The sequence below is a fragment of the Condylostylus longicornis genome, unplaced genomic scaffold, assembly GCF_029603195.1.
Source record: "Condylostylus longicornis isolate FDR11 unplaced genomic scaffold, ASM2960319v2 ptg000049l, whole genome shotgun sequence".
Classification (NCBI taxonomy): Eukaryota; Metazoa; Arthropoda; class Insecta; order Diptera; family Dolichopodidae; genus Condylostylus; species Condylostylus longicornis.
Window position 1 is genome coordinate 1,399,150 of NW_026578018.1, and position 19,677 is coordinate 1,418,826.

Here is a 19,677-nt window from a genome sequence, read left to right on the forward strand (position 1 = left end):
TAGTACTTCTGAAATTTTACCATAAAAAAATTATTTACGTTAAAACTTAAAGTTCTCAAACATAAAAGAAGTTCTCAAATAAAAAAAAAAGATTAAAAATGAAAGATTTTATTAAAAATAATTAAATTTATGTGATTTTGGAAATAAGTAAGTATCTACCAACTTTCTTCTTCTTACTTCTACACAAGCAACCTTAATGTGCGTATCTTTCGCAAGAAGATAAAAATCGTATCTTTGAAGGCTTAGAAAACCTTATATGTTTATTTTACAAAATTGTTTAATTATGTTAAGTGAAGATAAGATTTTAATTACAAATATTATGTACATATGTAGATATTTTCATACCTATTATTTATTAATTAGCATTTGCATTTTTCAAATTTGAAACATTTCATATTTTTCTTTACCATTTTTATATACATATACATATTTACAAGTTTAAAATAAATTAAGTGACACACTTATTTTGTGAAATTTTACAAATTTTTAACCAAAGAATGTGTTCAATTTCTAACTAGTTGCTGTTTAAATACAACCTTATTCTCTTCTCTTCTGTTTCCAACAATTTTTCATTATACTTTCGCTTTATATCACTATCCTTAACAGCATTTTGGACATTTAATAAAAAGTGTACAACTAAAGCGCATTCACAAAATGGTAACGGTTCATATAATAACCCATCAATAATATCTGTTATATTATTTTCATTATCATCATCAATTTCAAGAAGTTCGTAAAAACGTTGAAACTCTTTGGTTAACTGAAATATTGAAATTGTTCCGTACCTTTGGATTTCTCTATCAATTATATCACGAATCTGTTTACCAAACTCTAATAAATTTTTGTCTACATCAAAATAAATTAAAATTAATTCGAAATGGATATAATATGAATATAAGTAAATCGAAGGATCGAAAATTTCTTTTAACGATTTTACAAAATTTAAAATCATAAAATTAATATAATCTTTGTCTTCTATATCAAGGTTCAAAATTTTTCGAATTACTTCATTTATAAAGTCAAATATTAATTCTCTTACAAAATAAACATTGTTGTTTTCATCATATGAATTCCAATTTTTAAATGCCAATTTAATCTTTTCAAAAATCAACTTAATTCTTTCTTCTACGTCAGATTTAGATGTTTTGTTCGAAAACAAATAGCTCGCCGCGATTATTGAGTAATTGGAACAAACAGATTGATGTAATTTTATATTCAAAAAGTTTTCTCTTAATAGATCTTCAATGAAATCTTTCGACATATAGTTTATTTTAAAATTTATGTTGTGTAACATTTTAAATCTTGTTTTTTGAAGATCAGGTACTTCATTTTCGATTTTCAAAATTTTTTTATATATTAATTCTACATACTGTGATAAATAATCAAATGGAATGTTGTTGGTGTTAGCCAAAATTTCAATCATATCTTTGTCTTTACTACTTAATTGGTTTATGCAATTTTCCAATATATTCCACCAAGTCAGTTTATCAAAATCATTCATAAAATATTTAAGTATGGTTTGTAACAAAATTTTTCTTGTTGTTGGATTTTTTTCTTTAGTCCAGTTTTCGTTTGTTAGAATAACTGATGAATTTTTATTCAAAATCGTATACAGAAGTCTAAAAACGTGTTTTCTGAACGAAACAGGCGCATTGATACATTTTTCAAGAAACTCTTTTGATTTATAATAAGGGATTTTTTTGCAAATACTGTTAAGACTTCCAACTGTCCATTGTAAATAATCTCCATAACAAAAAGCTTTTAGTGCATTCAGAGTTTCCGGATCGGATTTAAATCTTTTTAAACTAGAAATTCAAATTTTATGTAAATACATTTTTAGTACATAACATTATAAGTGTGTTAGACTTACCTGTAAGCTATTCGTTTTTGGTACATAAACTTGTACTGGCATTCATCACTTTCAGTATTAGGTGCCTTTTCCTTAGGATAATAGGGTTTCACTATTTCGAAAAACTCATCATTTGTTAAATGTGAAGACAATATCCATATAGCGTACTCTTTCAATTCGTCAGTTTCTTTGTTTTTCAAAATTTCATACAACTTTTTGTGAAATGCAGTTTCTAATTCAGGTACTTTTTTTATATATTGGTACCAGTACATTTTCACACAAAACGAGTTGTGCCTTTGTTTAAGAAAATTTATATAGACATCACATATTTTTGGCGCTATCATTGGAATATAATCGCTGTGACATTTTGCGTATTTTGCAAAGTTTGGGAAACAACCAACGTCATTGACGCTTGTAATATATTCTTTTTTAAGTGTTGTAATTTCGTTATTAAAATATTTAGCAATATTTCGATCTTTTTCAAGAAAATCTATCAGCTCAGATAGTAAATAAAGATTATTTTCCTCTTTATCTTTGATTTTTCTTTTGCAACATTGCAAAGCAAATTCATATCCAAATATATTTAAAGTATCCTTTGGATGATCTTTATTGTAAGTATGGTAGCATCCTAATAAAAATTCACTGCTTTTTTCATCTATACATTCTGATGCCAGTTCTAATATCTTTTTACTTTTAGTTTTTAAAATTTCATTGAACGCCTCTTGATAATATGCTTGCTGACAGAATAGTCGAAACCAGTTTTTGAATAAAGTTTTATCTTTACTTGAATACTTTAATGCCTCCGTAAAAATAATGTTTGGAATATTAGCAGTATATCCATTTAGTTCGGATTTCAGATCGAAATTATATATCATATTGTAAATTTCTTCCCAATGTTCTGGATTATAAGTAATTAAATTTTTTTCCAAACCAAAACCCAATATTGAAATACAATTGTTCCTTACAGAAATTTGTTCATTTTTGAATTTTGTGTTTACATATTTTAATGTTTCAATCAAAGCTTTCGAATCTTTATTTATTACACATGTAAATATCAAATTTTTTAGAAACTCTTTACGATCTGTAGCATTGGTTGAAGTCTGAATTAATTCTTTTAATTTGGGAATTGATACATCAGTTTTCATAAACGGAATCCATTCTGAAGGTTTAACATTTTCATCACTATTAACGGCTAAAATAATAACAATACAAAAAAGTTAATGAACTGGAAGTTGTAAAAAATATGCTAAGTAATTTTTAAAAATTATTAAATATACAAAAGTATTGAGTTTACTTGTTTTTAACCTGTTAAGAGATTTTGTCGTATATATGCGTCAATTTCAAAAGTTCATTTTTTAGTCAATGTCGTATATATGCGTCATGCCGAAAAAGAAAATTGCATTTGCTATGATAAATTAATTCAGCACAGTAAATCGACCTGTCTAAGGGAAACTAATCGCTTAGCAGATTAAAATATATGATTATGAAAATAAAATAATTGGTATGAATGGGTGAATCTACACTTACTATTTTCAAATTTTTCCATTGCATACATGTGTCTCAAATCATTGTCTTCCATCCATTTTAGTAATTCCAAATTAATATTATTCTTATTGGCTAGCAATTCTTTACCATAAACCCGTTTATAGCATTTTTGAATAATATCCAGTTTTACTTTATTACTTTTTATTTTATCAATGTAACAACTTACTTGATAATTTATTTCTGGAATACACACAGAATTTGGATTATTTTTAGGAAAAAGTTCACTTAAATATATTTCCAGTTGCTCTTTTGTAAGATATTTCATGATAATAAATTGATTATATCTGTCTGATTCTGCATCGGCCAATACAAAATCAGAAAATAATTTAATCAACTTTTTTGTTAATTTTCTGCTGGCTTTAAATGAACTTAAAACACCTTTTTTTCTATCAATTAATTTAAAAGCATCTTGTGGATATAAATCAAGCAATTTCAAAAAAATGTTCAAATAATCATTTAAAGAACAATTATTTGGGAGTTTTTCTTTTTTATGAAGTTCTACTAACGCTTCAATATAATGTAAAACATCTTTCGGACGAGTTCTGATAATATCTAAAAGATCTTTCTCATTTAAAAATACATTCCTGTTAAGTGTTTCAATCCATACATCTAATGTGCAAAATTTCAAAAATGGTCGGGCTGTCTCAATACCATAAATTGTATTCAATTGATCAAAACAATTTTTTGAATATTCAGGATCTTTTATGTTTCTTTGTACAGCTTTAAGAATTTCTTTTCTTTGTGAATATGAAATTTGTGGAAAAATTTTTTCGTTTAAAAATTTTATAGAATAATTTGGATTTCCCCAAAAAAAATCACAACGCTTAATAATTGTATCAATAATTTCTTCATCTTCCGATAATAAGGATTGAATGAGAATATCATCATTTTTCGTTTCAATTAAAATGTTTATATAAAGCCGTTTAAAGAATTTTTCATATATTCCAATTTTTCTGGGATTCAAGAATTCACAAATTTCTGCTTTACTATATTTGTTAGCCTTAAATTGTTTTGTTATTGTGTTCACCAATTGATGTTTCTCTCCATCTTTCAATAACTTATTATTTAATTGGTTCAGATCTAAAACTAAGTTTGCTGCCATTCTTAAAATTTGTGCGATCTAAAAAAAAAATGTATAATACTTATATGTATATTATAATTCAATTTTAGAATTATTTAATATAGGTATAATAGAGCGAAAATTGTAGGAATACGCATGCTCATTTTATTAATTTTTCATTATTAATTTGTTCTTTTTAATGGTTGCCAATGTATCACTAAATTGGAAAATATGATGTCATCAATGCACACTATTGAAATACTTGCGAATTTTCCGAAATATAATTCGTTTAATTTCTATTTAGTTAAATCAAAATTGACAAACAAAGAAAGGCTAAAAAATCTGTTATTATTTCTAATTTGCATTTAATTTAAATTATATTTAAAGTATTAAAAAAATAACTCATACTTAATTGATTATTGTCTAGTTTTTTTTATATTGTACGTCTCCAATTTTATTTTGCTATGAGAAAATGCCGGTTTTATTCACTTGTATGACATTGCCAATATTTGTGCAATATATCAACAAACATGATTTTAATAAATTATACTCAAGTATACCTACATATGCAGGTGAAAATCTTTATCTAATCAAAATTTTACTCTTATCTGCCGATTTATAATTGAATTTGATAATATAATGAAATGCATTAAAATTACGTAAACATAATCAATTTTGTTTAAAATAATTTAACTTAAACTTAGTCACTTGCTTTGATGGAAAAGAAATAAAAAATTTGATTAACAAGCAGGCAAAAACGATTAATTTTATTTTTTCTCTTATATTCAATTTGAATTATAAATATTATGAGACAACTTACTTTTATAACGTTCAATAACTCTTAACTTGAAGAAAACTTTGATTTCCGGTTTTAACTTGTGTGCCCGAAAGCTTGATGGCGTTGGTGTTCTGCAAATGATTAGCTTCTGTCACTTACAGTGCGATGTAAGTTATAAATATTTACTGGGTGTTGACCTTTTTTGTAGGGAAAAAATTTTCCTACTTTGTGTTATAAAAGTGTTTCGATTTTACTCTTTTTCGAAAGTTTACTGGATAATAAAAGATTTGACATGAAAAATTAGAAAATCTGAACAGAATAAAAAAAAACGAAAAATAATAAGATGTATTTCAGAAAAAGAACGATTAAAGGATCTTAGTCTATAAAAACTATAATGGTGTGGGTAAAGTCAAACAACCTTTTGTAAATAGACCAAACCTATTTTGTCTGTGCGTCTTTGTTTGTACTAAATCAGAATATTTCCTTGTACGTATCAACAATTATCGAGTTTATATGGCAGATTGAGTACTTGATTTGAAATCAGCTTCAAACTCAAACTTCGTTTTTACTACGTCAGTTTAAGAGACCGAAAATCACGTTTAGCAATTACATTTCAGGGAATTATAAAAATTTCCAATCAAGTAAGCAGAATTTTTGATTGACTTCAGTGAAGTAACGATCAAAAATCAAGTGACGTTTGTATGGACATAAAATAAACTCCAAGTACGCTTGAAACAGCCGTATAAACGCGTTAAATGTTGATTGCATCAACGATTTGAAGTTTATATAAAAAAACTGATTTGTTTATAAAAAATATGTTAGCAACTCCTTTATGTGTGAAATTTTTTTCCCAGTTTTTGCTGGCAATTCTTCAAAAATGTAATCAAAACATATGTAATTTGACATTTTACCATGGTTGACAGTCAACCGTATATTTATTGTTTTGTTTACAGATGCCTTTTTAAAAGATTGGTTTAATAGTTTGGTTGAAAAAAATTTTATATTTATGGGTGAGATTGAAAAGAAAAAGATTTTAGATAATGCGACTTATTCAGAAATTGTTACTTATATAAATGAATTTGATGGTTTGCCCATGGATTGCGGATTAGAATTGCATAAGGTTTTTAGTGGAATTGATGGGCGAACGTTAGAGAGCATATTGAGCACCGAGATTCGCAGAAAAGTGAAAAGTATTTATCATAAATGGGCGATGAAATCCTCAGGCTTAGCATTAAGTTTTGACAAAAAAGCATCTACAAATCCATATAAGTCTGATATTGTTGTAAATATGGCAAAAGAAACCGGTCTTACACCAAGTATGATAAGCAGACTTTTAATTGCAGAAAAATTTAAAAATAAAAAGAAAAGTGATATAGCAGACATTTTAAAAAAATCACATTTGATACCAGATCCGTCTTTAGCATTAAATATACAAAGTGGAATTTGCAGTGATAATTTAGATGGACCCATAGCTGATATGATTAGACGTTATGTCGGAGAAGAGTTTGAAATTCGTTTAAAAGATCAAGCAAAACAAGCTGGATTACACTATTTAGATGAAGCAGTATTGAGAAGAACTGGTTTTGATAAAACTCCAGATTTAAAATTAGCAATACCATGTCTATATAAAGGTAAAGAAGTTAATTGGATTGAAAGCAAAGCATTATTTGGAGACACAAAAACTCATCGACAATATTTAGTTCAACAGTTATCAAGTTATTCAAACAGATTTGGTCCAGGTATAATTATTTATTGGTTTGGCTATCAAGAAGAAATACATCAATTACAAGAAAATTCAGAGGGATTAATAATACTTGATGATTTTCCTGATAAAAGTCATATAGAATTACTAGAAATAAAATAAAATAGAATAGAAAAAACATTTTTATAAAAAATTTTACTAAAGGATTCCAAAAAAAGTCAATACAATCAAAATTATTCATTCATAAATTTTGAAACATTTTCTATAAATTGTTGTGGTTGCTCGAAATGTACCAAATGTCCGCAATCCAACCATACTAAATGAGAATTTGGAAAAGTTAATTGTATTTCTGGCCAATGATCAGGACTAAAAATTTAAATATGTTTCAATTAATATTATTTAATTGAATCTCTTGATATTCTTTATATCTACATCATATATTGTATATATTGATCAATTTAAAAATTTTTTAATTTATGTGGATTATGTAAATGTAAGCAATGGGTTCAGTCAATGAATTTTTGTTCTGCATATGAAAACGTATTTGTAATTTGATTGAATTTAAATGAGCTGATTTTTTTTGAAGAAATCAGTTGAAGTAATTTTTTTGTGAAAATTAACATACAAATTAATTAAGAAAATTTAGTTATATATGTATTGTTTATTAAGTGAAAAATATGAAACTTAAAATAATTAAATACGTAGATACTTACTTTAAAAAATTGGATTTTGATCCTGCAATAAACAAAGTTGGTCCTTTATATTGGTGTGATTTTAGAATATTAGATGGAAAAGACCCAATAATTTCCAAATTGTCTAACAAAAGCTTTACATTTGGAGCCCATATGATACTGAGACACAATGTCAAACAAAAAATAAATAAAATTAACTAATGGAAAAATATAAAAAAGGCAACAATTAACATACGATCCATCTTCGGTCTTTTTTAAATTTTGCAAAATAAAATCATATGGAGCATCATCTTTTATGGCGCTTCGGATATGTGCTTCAACAATACTTCTTGCTTTTGGTAATGGAGTTCCTTTAGTAACTTCCGCTGTTACCATAGCTATAAAAAGATTTTTCATCTGAAAAAAATCTCTAGGCACATCAATTGGTGAAATATCTAATATAATAGCTCGGTCGACTAAATCTGGCTAAAATAAATTAAAGCTGTAAATGTTCATTTTCACAACTTTGCAGTTTGTATTTACATATTTTAGTGCAAAATACATCATGGCCCTTCCACCCATTGAATGTCCCATCAACACCGCTTTTTTAATATTTTTTTCTTGTAAAAAAAACGCTAAAGTTTATAAGTAATATTAAAGTTATTTTTTTTGTTATCTGATTATGCGTATTAGCTATCAAAATATTACATAAATCTGATGACATTGATTCATAATCGTGGACATTAGTGTGTGGACTTTCTCCGTGATTACGAGCATCTAATGCGTAAATCTGGAAGTGTTATAAAGTACAATTTTCCAAATAAGATGGCTAGGTACACAAGTTCCCATATAATAATACAATATTATTTACTAACCTTCCTACTAGGTTTAAATTTAGAAGAAAGTGCTTTACTCATACCCCGCCAATTGTTTTTCGATCCAAGAAGTCCATGCATAATTATAAGCGGGAGAGTGCCGGTTTCTTGTTCAGCGGTTCCATATTCATTATAAGCCATTGAAATTGGTTGACTGCTATATTGTCTACTGTAAAAATTTGTGTTCTGGTAAAATGTTGATGAAATAAATATTTTACGTAATTCCGCATTAATTTGCCTAAATATTACAGGTTTCAACATTTTCTAGTTATATAAGATTTAAATAAAATTTTTTAAAAATTAATACGGTATTGCAGTTACGTATTGAAGTTGGAATGGGTGTTTTAGTTTTGGTTTGATTTTATATTTTTATTTTATCTGTGATGTAAATAAAGATCATATGTTATTTAGCTGTCACATTTTTATTTATCTAGGGTTTTTTATATAAAAAAACCTAGTTACAATAAAGGTCCAAATTTGGACATTGCAAAATAACCCACATATTTTCCACAAGGGAAGTAGGTACTTAGAGAATGAGTAGTTTGGAATATTAATAAGGCATTTTTGTGTTTGTTTTTTGGAAAATAATAGAAAAAAAGAAGTACATATATAAAATTAATTTGCAATAAATTTAAAATTGGCGTTTTCTGAATTCTTTTCATTTTTTTTTTGAGAATTCCATTTTAATTGCGAATTCGAAAATTGAATTTTTAGTTCCATAAATAAAATTTTGACTTAGTGAATAAGTATTTTCTTATTTGCGTGATATTCTACACAAATACTTAATATATTAATGCTTCAAAAATTTCGTCATGGAATTGCATAAGTTTTGTGTTTAAAGTTTTATGAGCCTATAAGACTATAAACTTATAATAAAGGTCTTAAAATGAGTTTCATATGGAAACAATACTTATCCTTTTTGTGTATTCAGAACCGCTATAATCAAACACGTGTAAACACTCTCCCCAATAAACAAATTATATAGAACGTATATCTTAAATTCACGTACTAAAATGTGTGCTAAAAATGTAAACGCAAATTAAATGTTCTTTGCATTTATGTACATTTACCTACTTCAAAAATGACAATTAGCTTGACATATTTTGAATTGTTTGTATTTTATTTGTTTTAAACTTTCATTTGTACTAGAATTGATTAAGTATACAAAAATTGAAATATTAATTATATTTGTTATTGGAGTGAAGTCATAATTTAAAAAATGGCAAATGATAGAGAAGTCTTAAGGGTGATTTGGGAATATCAACTTCCAGTATGTTTTCAAGCTGATCCAGATGAAATTGTTGGCTTACAACAACCAGAACCATTTTATTTGCTAGTATCAAGGCTTTCATACCTGCCATTAGTAACTGATAAGGTAAGATAAACTTATATTGCTATATAATATTTTGTAAATACTATATTACATATCAAATATAAAACTACATTATAAATAAAATTTTTTTTAAAGGCTCGTAAATATTTTACACGCTATATTTCCAATGAACAGCAAGAAGGTGATGTTTGGTTCGATTATAATGGGATCCCATTGAAACTTCATTTTCCTATAGGTAAAATGTTTTTTTTTATATGTTAAGAATTTACTAATTAAAACTCATTTTTACCTGAAAAAGGCGTGCTATATGATTTAACACACCGTGAAGAAGAATTGCCTTGGCCTTTAACTATACATTTTACAAAATTTCCAGAAGATACATTAGTAAAATTCTCTACTAAGTAAGTAAAAACATCAAAAAATTATTACTTTTAATTTAAAGAATTTACTTGTATCTTTTAACGTATTTTTTAGAGACGTACTCGAATCTCATTTTATGTCTTGCCTAAAAGAAGCTGATGTTTTAAAGCATCGTGGCCAAGTTATATCGGCTATGCAAAAGAAAGATCATAATCAATTATGGTTGGGTCTAGTAAATGGTAGATAATTAGAAAAATTAAAACCATTTTCGTTCTCAATGTTTTTATTAATTCTCTAGATAAATTTGATCAATTTTGGGCTGTTAACAGACGACTAATGGAAACAAGTGGAGACCAGGAATGCTTCAAGCATATTCCAATAAAATTTTATAATGAGGTGTGTTAATTTGTTAGAAATAGTATAACGTATTATTTATTTTCAAAACCTAAATAGCCGTATTAAAGATCTCATGCCCACATTTTCATTATATGGAAGTTCGTAAAATCATGAATGAATTGAAGATACCTATATATTGTAATAACATTAATTATAAAATAATTTTTATATTTTTCGTAATAGGATGGTACGTATATTCAAAAATTAATTTCACCTGTTTGTGAATCTGGTCAAAAAAGAATATTAAAAGATTTACTGTCGGATCTTTCACAAAATGAAAAACAAGCAAGTAAGTAAAGTTTATTAATTTAATTTATTAACTTTGTTATAGGTCGGGTATGACCTTTAGCAAATTTAAGAATTACTTTTCAATTTTGGCAAAATTATGTGGCAGTAAATATTCTATAAATAAAATTATGTAGTATTCCCAGTCACACGTTATTGTTCTTTAAATTTTAAACGCCTTATATAACAAGTGGCCGTTTTATGATAGAAATATAACGATGATGACCTACACATTTCCACTGAATTTGTTTCCATGAAAAAAATCGCTAGAACAAGGAAATTCTATTAGTTCTATAACTAATGAGTAGTGAGGAAACTCACTTTAAAAGGGTTTTCCTTTTTTTGTTAGAATTTGAAATATAAATAATGTAATTATGTATTTTCAATTTTTAGCAGCCAGACTTTGGAGGAATTAGATTGAAATTTAAGTTATTTTGAGAAATATTGTTAAACGCTAGGACTTTGTATTAGTTATCCTTGTTTCATTTTCTGATTGGATATTGGTAGATTTTTGCAGCTTATTTTCTTTTCAGGACAAGAAGGCAAAATAAGTCAGTGATTGTCATTGTCGGCAACTAAAACGATAGTGTAAATCAAACATGATTTAAGAACTTTTACTTGTTACCAGACCAGATATACATTTCCATTTTATCGAATCGATCTACATTGGTATTTCGATTTTTATTATAGCTATTACAATTGTATAGCTATTAAACTAATTGTATAGCTATTAAACTAAGCAACCATACTATGCTTTTTACTTTTATGTTAATAAAAACTTTTTGGAATTTGTATTTTTCGATATGCATAGCTCAACAAATATTGAAAATTTTTTAATTTTTTGGGAAAGTCTAGAAGGAAAGTCCATCTAGTTTCATAAACTAGAAAATTTCTTTAAGTTGCTTAATAAATTTTTATATTTTTAACATGAAAATTTGATTATATTATATCAAATTCTTGATAATCTTAATAAACACTTGCAAATTTAAATTGTAATGAAATGATATCCTTTTTTTTATACAATATTTCCTTTTCAAATTTTTGTATAGAAATTCTTAAACATTTTTTACCTTTTATTGCATCGATAAATTTATATTTCAATAATGCATTAATGTACAGAATTTAAAAAATGTTAGCACACTTGCAGCAAGTAAGCACAATAAAGTGAAAACAAAAAAAAAAAAAAGGTTAAGGATTAAAAAGAAAAATTAAATGAGAAAAAACATAATCGTACTTACCAACATAATAAATGCATATTAATGGCAATATATAAAAGTTTACTTGAAATTGATATGTGAGACACAAATAAGTTCAGTGTCTTTTTAAACAATATTATTATGAAGTAATTTGAGATTTTAAAAACTTATTTAAAACTACTTATTTTGATCAAAGTAAATTTTAACTTAACTTTTGATATAACGATTATTGTATATGTAGAATAAAAAAAGGGAAGCACTTTACAATATACAAGTTGTACGTAATTCATATATTTTTTTACTAGATATTTCTATTTATTTATTAATTTACACAATTGAAGCCGATGTAACATGTACATTTTAAAATATTCAATCATGTTCATACATACAAACATATATATGTATATATATTGAATAAAAATATTTTGAATAAGCGGATATATGTAATTAAACAACAAATTTACGGAATGGTAATGAAAATTTCAAAGAAATAAAACAAAAAACAAAAAAAAATAATAAGAAAACAATCACTTTGATGTGCTCTGGAACAATACATTTAAGCGGAATCAATTGATATTGTATGAAATTTCATATTATATTGGAAATTTTTGTATGAGAAGATTAAAAAGAATCTTCACGTTGTTATAAGTATTATTATTTTTAATGTACACGTAAACAATTTATGTACATACTTATATACCAACTGACCTGACTAAATGACAAAAAAGAAATGTTTATGTAGGAAATGTTTAAATATTGTATTAATACAGGGTATGCGATTTAGGTATTGAATGTACCTAAGAATACATTTATAATACTTTTTTGATTAGACACCATGCTGTAGGAATGAAATATAATGACGAATCTCCAATTGGCAGTCTTAAAGACTTTAAATCAGGGTTTTCAACCGGGGGGACTAACTAGGAGTAGCTTTATAAGGTATTATATGAAATTCAATTTTTTTTGTCTCTCATATTTTGATTTTAAGCGACTTCTACATCGAAGGTGTTCAATTTGCAGCAAGTCAAAATTGTTTTTGAAGCACAAAAGTTCTTTAAAACAACATAAAAATTTTTTAAAGCAAACTTGTTTTATTAATGTAAAAACAAAATGATTGAAAAGAATTATTTTAATAATTTTTATAATTTTATTTCTCATTTTGTAGTAATAGTAAAATTTTCAAGCATAGTTGCCATTGTATTCAAAAAAAGAAATTCATGATTTTTATTACCGGCACGAAATCAACTATTTTATACATTTTCGAATCAAAGAACTGCTGGGAACGGAATTTAATTTAAAAAATTTTCCAGAATTTTGGTTTAGTTTCAAAAATTATTTGCACATGAGAATAACATTAGAATAGTACAATTGCTCTCGTCTGGCTTAGGGAGGCAAACATGGAAAAAGTTTGGGAAATAATGAACTAGAAGTATTTGTGGAAATAAAAGAGAAAGAATTAGAAGTCAAAATCCTTATTTATAACCATTGAATTATCCACGAAGAACGGTAATGGTAATCATCTTCATTTCACAATATGGTACTTGTATAACTATTGTATTAATTTCCATTCCAAAGTATTTAATTGTTTGTTTTAGAATGAGAAGACGAAAATGTCTATTCAAATTAAAGTTAGAATATAACGCTGGATTTAATTTTGAAAGGGTGAATTTTGCTATCAACTTCTTTATTGATACTCAAATTGTCTAATTCATTAAATTGAGGTGTTCATTTAGCACAAAATTTAGTGTTGTCCAATAATTAAAAACAATTTTTAAGAAAATTTCGTTCTCTTGAATTACAATGTCTAATAACACCATAAATTGATTTGTATAGGGGTTTTATTATTGCTTAAACACTGAGTATTTTTTAACTAGATTTATGTATACATTGATTATAATATAATCACGCGGTTGTACTTAAATTTTATGGTTATAAAACGCGTGTTCAGTGTTATTTTATTTCTTCCGTTATGCACCAAAATACAAAAAAAAAACAAAAGCAGAAAAAAAATAATAATTTAATTCTTCTTGCCTTTTTAAGTCACTTTTTCCCTTCTTATATGGATACTATTTTGTAAATATGAAATCATATACATAATATGCTCGTACTTACTTAACTATTCTGAATTATTTCCAAAAATGTCTTTAAGTTAAATTCTTTTGTTTTATATTTTATAATGTGTTCTAAGTCACGTTATTGTTTAAATTCTATAAAAATCCGATTATTGAATATTAATGAAATTTTTGAATTTAGAATTTATCGCAAAATTAATTTAGAAAAGTAAAATGAAAAATAAAAGATAGTTTGGGGTCAGACATTTGCGCGTATGTTTAAAGAAGGCTTTCAAATTTTGTTGTAAGCTATATTGTAAAATACCGTACTAGGAGACAATATTTCTTATATCTAGGTACAATATATGTACATAATTTTTTATTATTTCCTAATACCGTCACTTGAAGTTCATTTAAATTATGAATCAACAATCCTTGTTTTAAGAGATTTTGTTTGTCTCTGAATTCCTGATTGGAAAAAAAATTTTTAGAAAATTTATTAGAAATTTTAAATAATCGTTGAAAAAATTCACAATAATTTTCAAAAGAGTTATAAAAAGCATATACCTACGTTCCCAATACTTTTATATTGCATTTAAAATTAGGAAATTTCCTGGCAATTTTAAAATTTTGGAAATACTATATGAAGTCGTATTATATGTATAGGTACATATTTCATTAAACGAAGTGCGTCAAGTAATTTTGTTATCGATTAATACTAAATTAAATAACATTACTGTTCCTCTTTTAATTGGTACTCATTTAAGTCATCTGTATAATTTGTAAATGAGTAAATAATGTAAGGTTTATAAATCTTAAATTTTATGTTTGGCTCTTGTTTGAATGTTTCTTGTTTCAATGTTTGGTTCTTGTTTGAATTATGTTCAGCAATTTTCCCGAACTGGGGAATGATTTTCGAATTATTAAATTTTATAGATTTGTTTATCAATTTCAGCAGTAATGTGATTAGAATATCAAGAAATATTCAGAATTACACACTTTCTTATAGAATTTATTGTTTTTGCATTTGCAAAACTGATTGCTTATACTCAATTTTTGAATTAAAATCTTTCTTGAATGAAACAATTACAATTAGATTTGCAACTTATTTAAAAAAAATATAATGACAAAAACTTAATTTGTGCTTATTTCATTATGTTGTTGCTTTAGACATTTAGAGTAAACTATTCAGCTCTAGTTTTGTAGTTAATATTGTAATAATGCTTGGTTAATTTTTATATTATATGTTTCGGGGGCATTTATGTTAATAAAACGCAGTATTAAAACGATTTATGCTAGTTAAATTTAAAAATGTGGTATGTAATTTAAGACTTTAAGATTTTAAATCAGTATGTATTATGGTAAGCTTGCATAAACAGGATGACAATAGAACTCGTCCCATCATAAGTTGGATATATTGATTAAATATATAGACATGACCCCTAAAATATTAATAAGCATAATGAAATACTGCCATTTTTACCGCAACCTAAAAACCAAAAAGAGTAATTTGTATACCAATTGAAAATAAAATATTAAATTAATTTTTGTTTTTAATTATTTAAAAAACTTTTAATTACATTTAATTTAATAATGATTTTCTATTTTCAAAATTTTTTTTTTATTTAATCCTAGTTGGAATACGAACTCATGGCATTGATGTACATGAAGACACTCCATTACAATGGATGTCTGAGCATTTAAGTTATCCAGATAATTTTTTGCATTTATTTGTTGTATACGAGGCGGCTGCTGTATGCTAAAAACGAAAAAGGAATGAGTTAAGTGGAAAAATGTAAAAAAAATATATATTTTCTATAATTCTATTTTACGTATTTGTATTCCTCCCAAAAAAAAAAAAAAGAAAAACTGGAATATTTTTCATTTGTGCCAGTTAAAGTGATAAAAATTAAGAACGTTTTGAAAAAAAATTTACAACGTTTTGTATTCAAAATGTAAAATTATTTTAAATAATAATTGATTTAATTTCCATTTATAATAAAGCCTCGCAATGCGCATTATAAACTGGAAAGTATACATAATATGTATTTAAAAAAAAAATATATTGTATTTTTAAAAATGCAATTTTCAAAGTTGAAACGTTATGGCTTCGAAAACTTCACATGTATTTTAAATTTACAATGATTTAAAAGTTTGAAAATTTTTAACTTTAAGAAATGTATTTTTAATAATACAAATGAATAGTCATGGATTAAATTAGTAATATGAGTGCAATGATGAATATAATTGGGTCCAAGTAATATTATAAATACATACTTCACATTTCATTTCAAATAAAGAAGGTGTGAACCAGATAAAAAAGTTTTAAGAATGATTTTGAAAAATTACACAAGAAGCGCTCAAGGCTTTGCAATTCCAAATTTAAGATTTTAAAAGATTTTTTTCAAAAAATAAATTTAGAAATTTTTAGGGAATTGTGCCAACACCTCTAATTAGTTTTATTTAAATCAAATAATTGTTGAAAGGAGCAAGTATGGAAGTTTATAAAACGAAACTTTTCAAAAGATAAGATTTTCAGGATGAGCCGAATATACATATATTCTGGAGTTGGTTTAATACGCAATAACATTGAAAATACTCTTACATTTAAAAAATTCTCGTATAATATTTCAATTACAATCTCAAAACATATATGTGTATTTGAAAGTTTTAAAATGGAGAAGTCGGAACACAAATTAATTTCTAAAAATTTAATTGCAAATTTCAAAAATAAAAACACCATCATCTCCAAATTTTCAAAATGTGTATGCTAGGATTAAATTGTTTTCAGTTTCCTTTTAAATGTTTTATGAATTGATTTTAAATTTCGGAATTGTTTTAGATTTTTCTAAAGAATTAAGATACGAATTAAAATTTATTATTAATTCATTATTAATATGATCTGAACAAGAAAATTATATTCATCATTATATAGAAATTGGATTTTATGTACGGATATGCTATTAAATTGCTTATAAATATGTATTTTATAAATTTAAAAATATGTATTTAATCCCCCTTTTTATATACATTTATCGTGCTAAGTTAAAAATGAATTTCATATTTACTTATATAATATAAAAGAATGCCAAAATTAATAATTCTCATAAAAGTATAAAAATTGCTGTTTTTGTATATAGTTCGAAACTATAGAGTTTTTGTCAAGCCAATATTGATTTTACTATTATTACGAATAGTTTTAAGAATTGTCTTATAAAAAAAAAAACATTTAATTAATTGCCACGCATTAGATTGTAACTATATTTTAAAAATAAAATATTTTGTGACAGAATTAATTTACTTAATTTAGATTTAAATAAATAATATTAGAAAAGAAATTAATTTAAAATAGAATAATTTTAATCAACTGAATTGTTTAACATTTTTCTTTTATTCTATTTAAGTATTTAAAATTGTTTATTAATTTCTTAATTTCAAGGATGAGGGATTTTAATTTTTCATAAAATCATTCAAGTAGGTTTTATATGTCGTTGTCTAACTCTAAAATTGAATTAAACCAATATTACCTTAAGTATGTCTTTAATTCAATATTGCAACAACGATTGCAAATTTTGAATGTTTCAATTATATTGTGACTGTCACTTTGGCACAACTTATATTTAGAGTATACTTTTTAGCATACGTATACGCGTTGAATATTTATGCTACGTAAGATTGATATCACGTTGAATGTTCTCTAGTTTTTGCGGTAAACTAATCAAAGCTTGGTAAATAAATATGAAGTAGGCACAAAAACAAAATTTCAATACACTTTCCATATGGTACGAATACTCGATAGTTAGCATCGTATTTTGTAATACCGAATCTAGAGTGTTATTTAAATTAAGAAGAGTTTAATTGAGTATTCTGTTAATTTTATTGTTGAAATAAATGTTAATTGTCATATGTAACTTACAATCTACTGAATTATATTATGAGAAACGATAACATTTTTAAAATTTTACTGTTTTCTTGAATATCTTTTGGGTCGCAACAAAATTTTATTAAATTTATTATTATTTTTTATTAAAATTTCAACATTTTTTTATTCGTTATATTTTTATATTAATATCAAAGTGAATTTACTCATCGTGACATTTGAATAAAATTAAATTGACGTTTAATAAAAAAATCTTTAATGTATAGTTGCATTTTATATTTATCCGTAATCGGGAACGTCATTTTTGTCAAAAACAGAAAGTCAATTAAAAATGGCTAAAAATTATACAAATTTAAATTGTAATCAAAATATTAACACAGATGTAATCGAACCTGCATTTAAAATAAAGTTGCTTTTGCAAAAGCAACTTGTAAATGACATTTCCGAAAGTAATTCAATAATTCTAGTCATGCGTATATATTAAAACGCTTAATAATTTTTTATAAGACAAACTTATTACTAAGATGAAAGCTAAAATTGTTCAATTAACAGTTTTATTAATAAACTTTTAGGTAAAAAGGAATGTAATATTTTTTTTTTACTCAATATTGGTTGATTTTTAAACTGACCTGGCGTTAAAGTGTAAATTATCATAATTTTTTTACGTTTTTGAACTTCAAATTTAATTTATTACTATAAAATGTAATTGGCAGTAATTTTTAACTTCCTCATTATTTATAACAATTTTTAACATCAAAATTGCAGTAAAACTATATATTATCAAGCTATTATTCAGCAATTACAATTTATATAAGCTGCATTGTGTATTAATATCGTAATATCACTGCAATTTTTAAGTCAGTGTTTATGAGTTTTTAAAATTAATAATTAACTTTTAAATTCTAAATTAATTAAAAATAAAATATAAATTACAATATTAAAATTTTGTAGGGGAAAAATATTTAATAAATATGCATAAAATGTATGAAATACAAAAAAAAAATTAAATATGTAAAAAAAAATATTTGTTTTCTAAGCGTTTTTTCTTTTTTTTTGTAAACTAAATGTAAGGCTTTATTTGTCTTTAATTAATAAAATTACGTGCTCGTATAAAATTAAGATAAGCAGAAATGTAAAATTTAATTTTTTTTTTTTAAAGCATAAGATATTAAGTGTAATCTGGGTTTCTATAGTTTAAAAATTTTTAATTGAATAATTTTTCATTAAATGTGATTTTATATATATAAAAAAAAATAAAATAATATTATAATTATAATTATTATGTACATTATTATATAAAAATTATATATTTAAATAAAAACAATAATTAAATTTTATTACATATTTTATAATTTAAGATAATTGAATTTAATAATTAAATATTAATTTATTCTTAAATTTATATACAGTCGAACATTAATTAAACGAACCGCCTCTAATTTGAATTTCTCTTCAAGTCGAAGTTGTTTTTGTTAACTAACTGTTTCCTGCTTACTGTATTCGAAATTCCTGTATTTTGAACACAAATTTTATTTTCTGACATTAAGAGTGACTTCGTTCACCAAAATATATATGCATTTATTTTATTGCATTTGTTATATCCGAATTTTCTCTGTTCCAAGCTAATTTCCGACATAAGATTGATTTGAGTTGTATAAGTTCAAACCTATTTTATTTTACAATATTTTATAAGCAT

At 24.9% G+C, this 19,677-nt stretch overlaps 4 protein-coding genes across 5 annotated transcripts; 2 read left to right on the forward strand and 2 right to left on the reverse strand.

Annotated features, from left to right (window-relative positions):
* Positions 1–217: 217 nt before the first annotated feature.
* Positions 218–5,417, reverse strand: LOC129611344 (uncharacterized). 2 transcript variants are annotated; one of them, XM_055524436.1, is made up of 4 exons: positions 5,275–5,417; positions 3,377–4,514; positions 1,871–3,041; positions 218–1,805 (listed from the first exon to the last, which is right to left on the reverse strand). In XM_055524436.1, exons 2-4 carry the CDS (start codon positions 4,494–4,496, stop codon positions 515–517), a joined length of 3,582 nt encoding a protein of 1,193 aa, XP_055380411.1. In that variant the 5' UTR covers positions 4,497–4,514; positions 5,275–5,417; the 3' UTR covers positions 218–514. The 2 variants fall into 2 exon arrangements, with proteins under 2 accessions (XP_055380411.1, XP_055380412.1); XM_055524437.1 differs by lacking the exon at positions 5,275–5,417 and adding an exon at positions 4,863–4,966.
* Positions 5,418–6,191: 774 nt separating this feature from the next.
* LOC129611339 (CDAN1-interacting nuclease 1) lies at positions 6,192–7,114 on the forward strand. The gene has a single exon (XM_055524431.1). It carries the CDS (start codon positions 6,239–6,241, stop codon positions 7,094–7,096), a length of 858 nt encoding a protein of 285 aa, XP_055380406.1. The 5' UTR covers positions 6,192–6,238; the 3' UTR covers positions 7,097–7,114.
* On the reverse strand, positions 7,111–8,834 carry LOC129611338 (uncharacterized). The gene is made up of 6 exons (XM_055524430.1): positions 8,481–8,834; positions 8,314–8,395; positions 8,149–8,240; positions 7,862–8,091; positions 7,648–7,785; positions 7,111–7,300 (listed from the first exon to the last, which is right to left on the reverse strand). Exons 1-6 carry the CDS (start codon positions 8,739–8,741, stop codon positions 7,168–7,170), a joined length of 936 nt encoding a protein of 311 aa, XP_055380405.1. The 5' UTR covers positions 8,742–8,834; the 3' UTR covers positions 7,111–7,167.
* A 760-nt stretch (positions 8,835–9,594) lies between these two features.
* Positions 9,595–17,055, forward strand: LOC129611313 (autophagy protein 5). Its single transcript, XM_055524394.1, has 7 exons — positions 9,595–9,855; positions 9,949–10,048; positions 10,112–10,214; positions 10,288–10,412; positions 10,472–10,569; positions 10,753–10,858; positions 15,737–17,055. The coding sequence occupies exons 1-7, from the start codon at positions 9,700–9,702 to the stop codon at positions 15,862–15,864; spliced, it is 816 nt and encodes a 271-aa protein (XP_055380369.1). The 5' UTR covers positions 9,595–9,699; the 3' UTR covers positions 15,865–17,055.
* Positions 17,056–19,677: the final 2,622 nt, after the last annotated feature.

Excerpts from the sequence above, each read along its gene's own strand:
- LOC129611344 (XM_055524436.1), bottom strand. The coding sequence starts at position 4,496 with ATGGCAGCAAACTTAGTTTTAGATCTGAACCAATTAAATAATAAGTTA. Across the intron at positions 3,042-3,376 it reads AATGGAAAAATTTGAAAATA|CCGTTAATAGTGATGAAAAT; the intron begins GTAAGTGTAGAT and ends TTATTATTTTAG. Across the intron at positions 1,806-1,870 it reads CAAAAACGAATAGCTTACAG|TTTAAAAAGATTTAAATCCG; the intron begins GTAAGTCTAACA and ends TTGAATTTCTAG.
- LOC129611339 (XM_055524431.1), top strand. The coding sequence starts at position 6,239 with ATGGGTGAGATTGAAAAGAAAAAGATTTTAGATAATGCGACTTATTCA.
- LOC129611338 (XM_055524430.1), bottom strand. The coding sequence starts at position 8,741 with ATGTTGAAACCTGTAATATTTAGGCAAATTAATGCGGAATTACGTAAA. Across the intron at positions 8,241-8,313 it reads ATCAATGTCATCAGATTTAT|CGTTTTTTTTACAAGAAAAA; the intron begins GTAATATTTTGA and ends TATAAACTTTAG. Across the intron at positions 7,786-7,861 it reads AAAAAGACCGAAGATGGATC|TATCATATGGGCTCCAAATG; the intron begins GTATGTTAATTG and ends ATTGTGTCTCAG.
- LOC129611313 (XM_055524394.1), top strand. The coding sequence starts at position 9,700 with ATGGCAAATGATAGAGAAGTCTTAAGGGTGATTTGGGAATATCAACTT. Across the intron at positions 10,049-10,111 it reads GAAACTTCATTTTCCTATAG|GCGTGCTATATGATTTAACA; the intron begins GTAAAATGTTTT and ends TACCTGAAAAAG. Across the intron at positions 10,859-15,736 it reads ACAAAATGAAAAACAAGCAA|TTGGAATACGAACTCATGGC; the intron begins GTAAGTAAAGTT and ends ATTTAATCCTAG.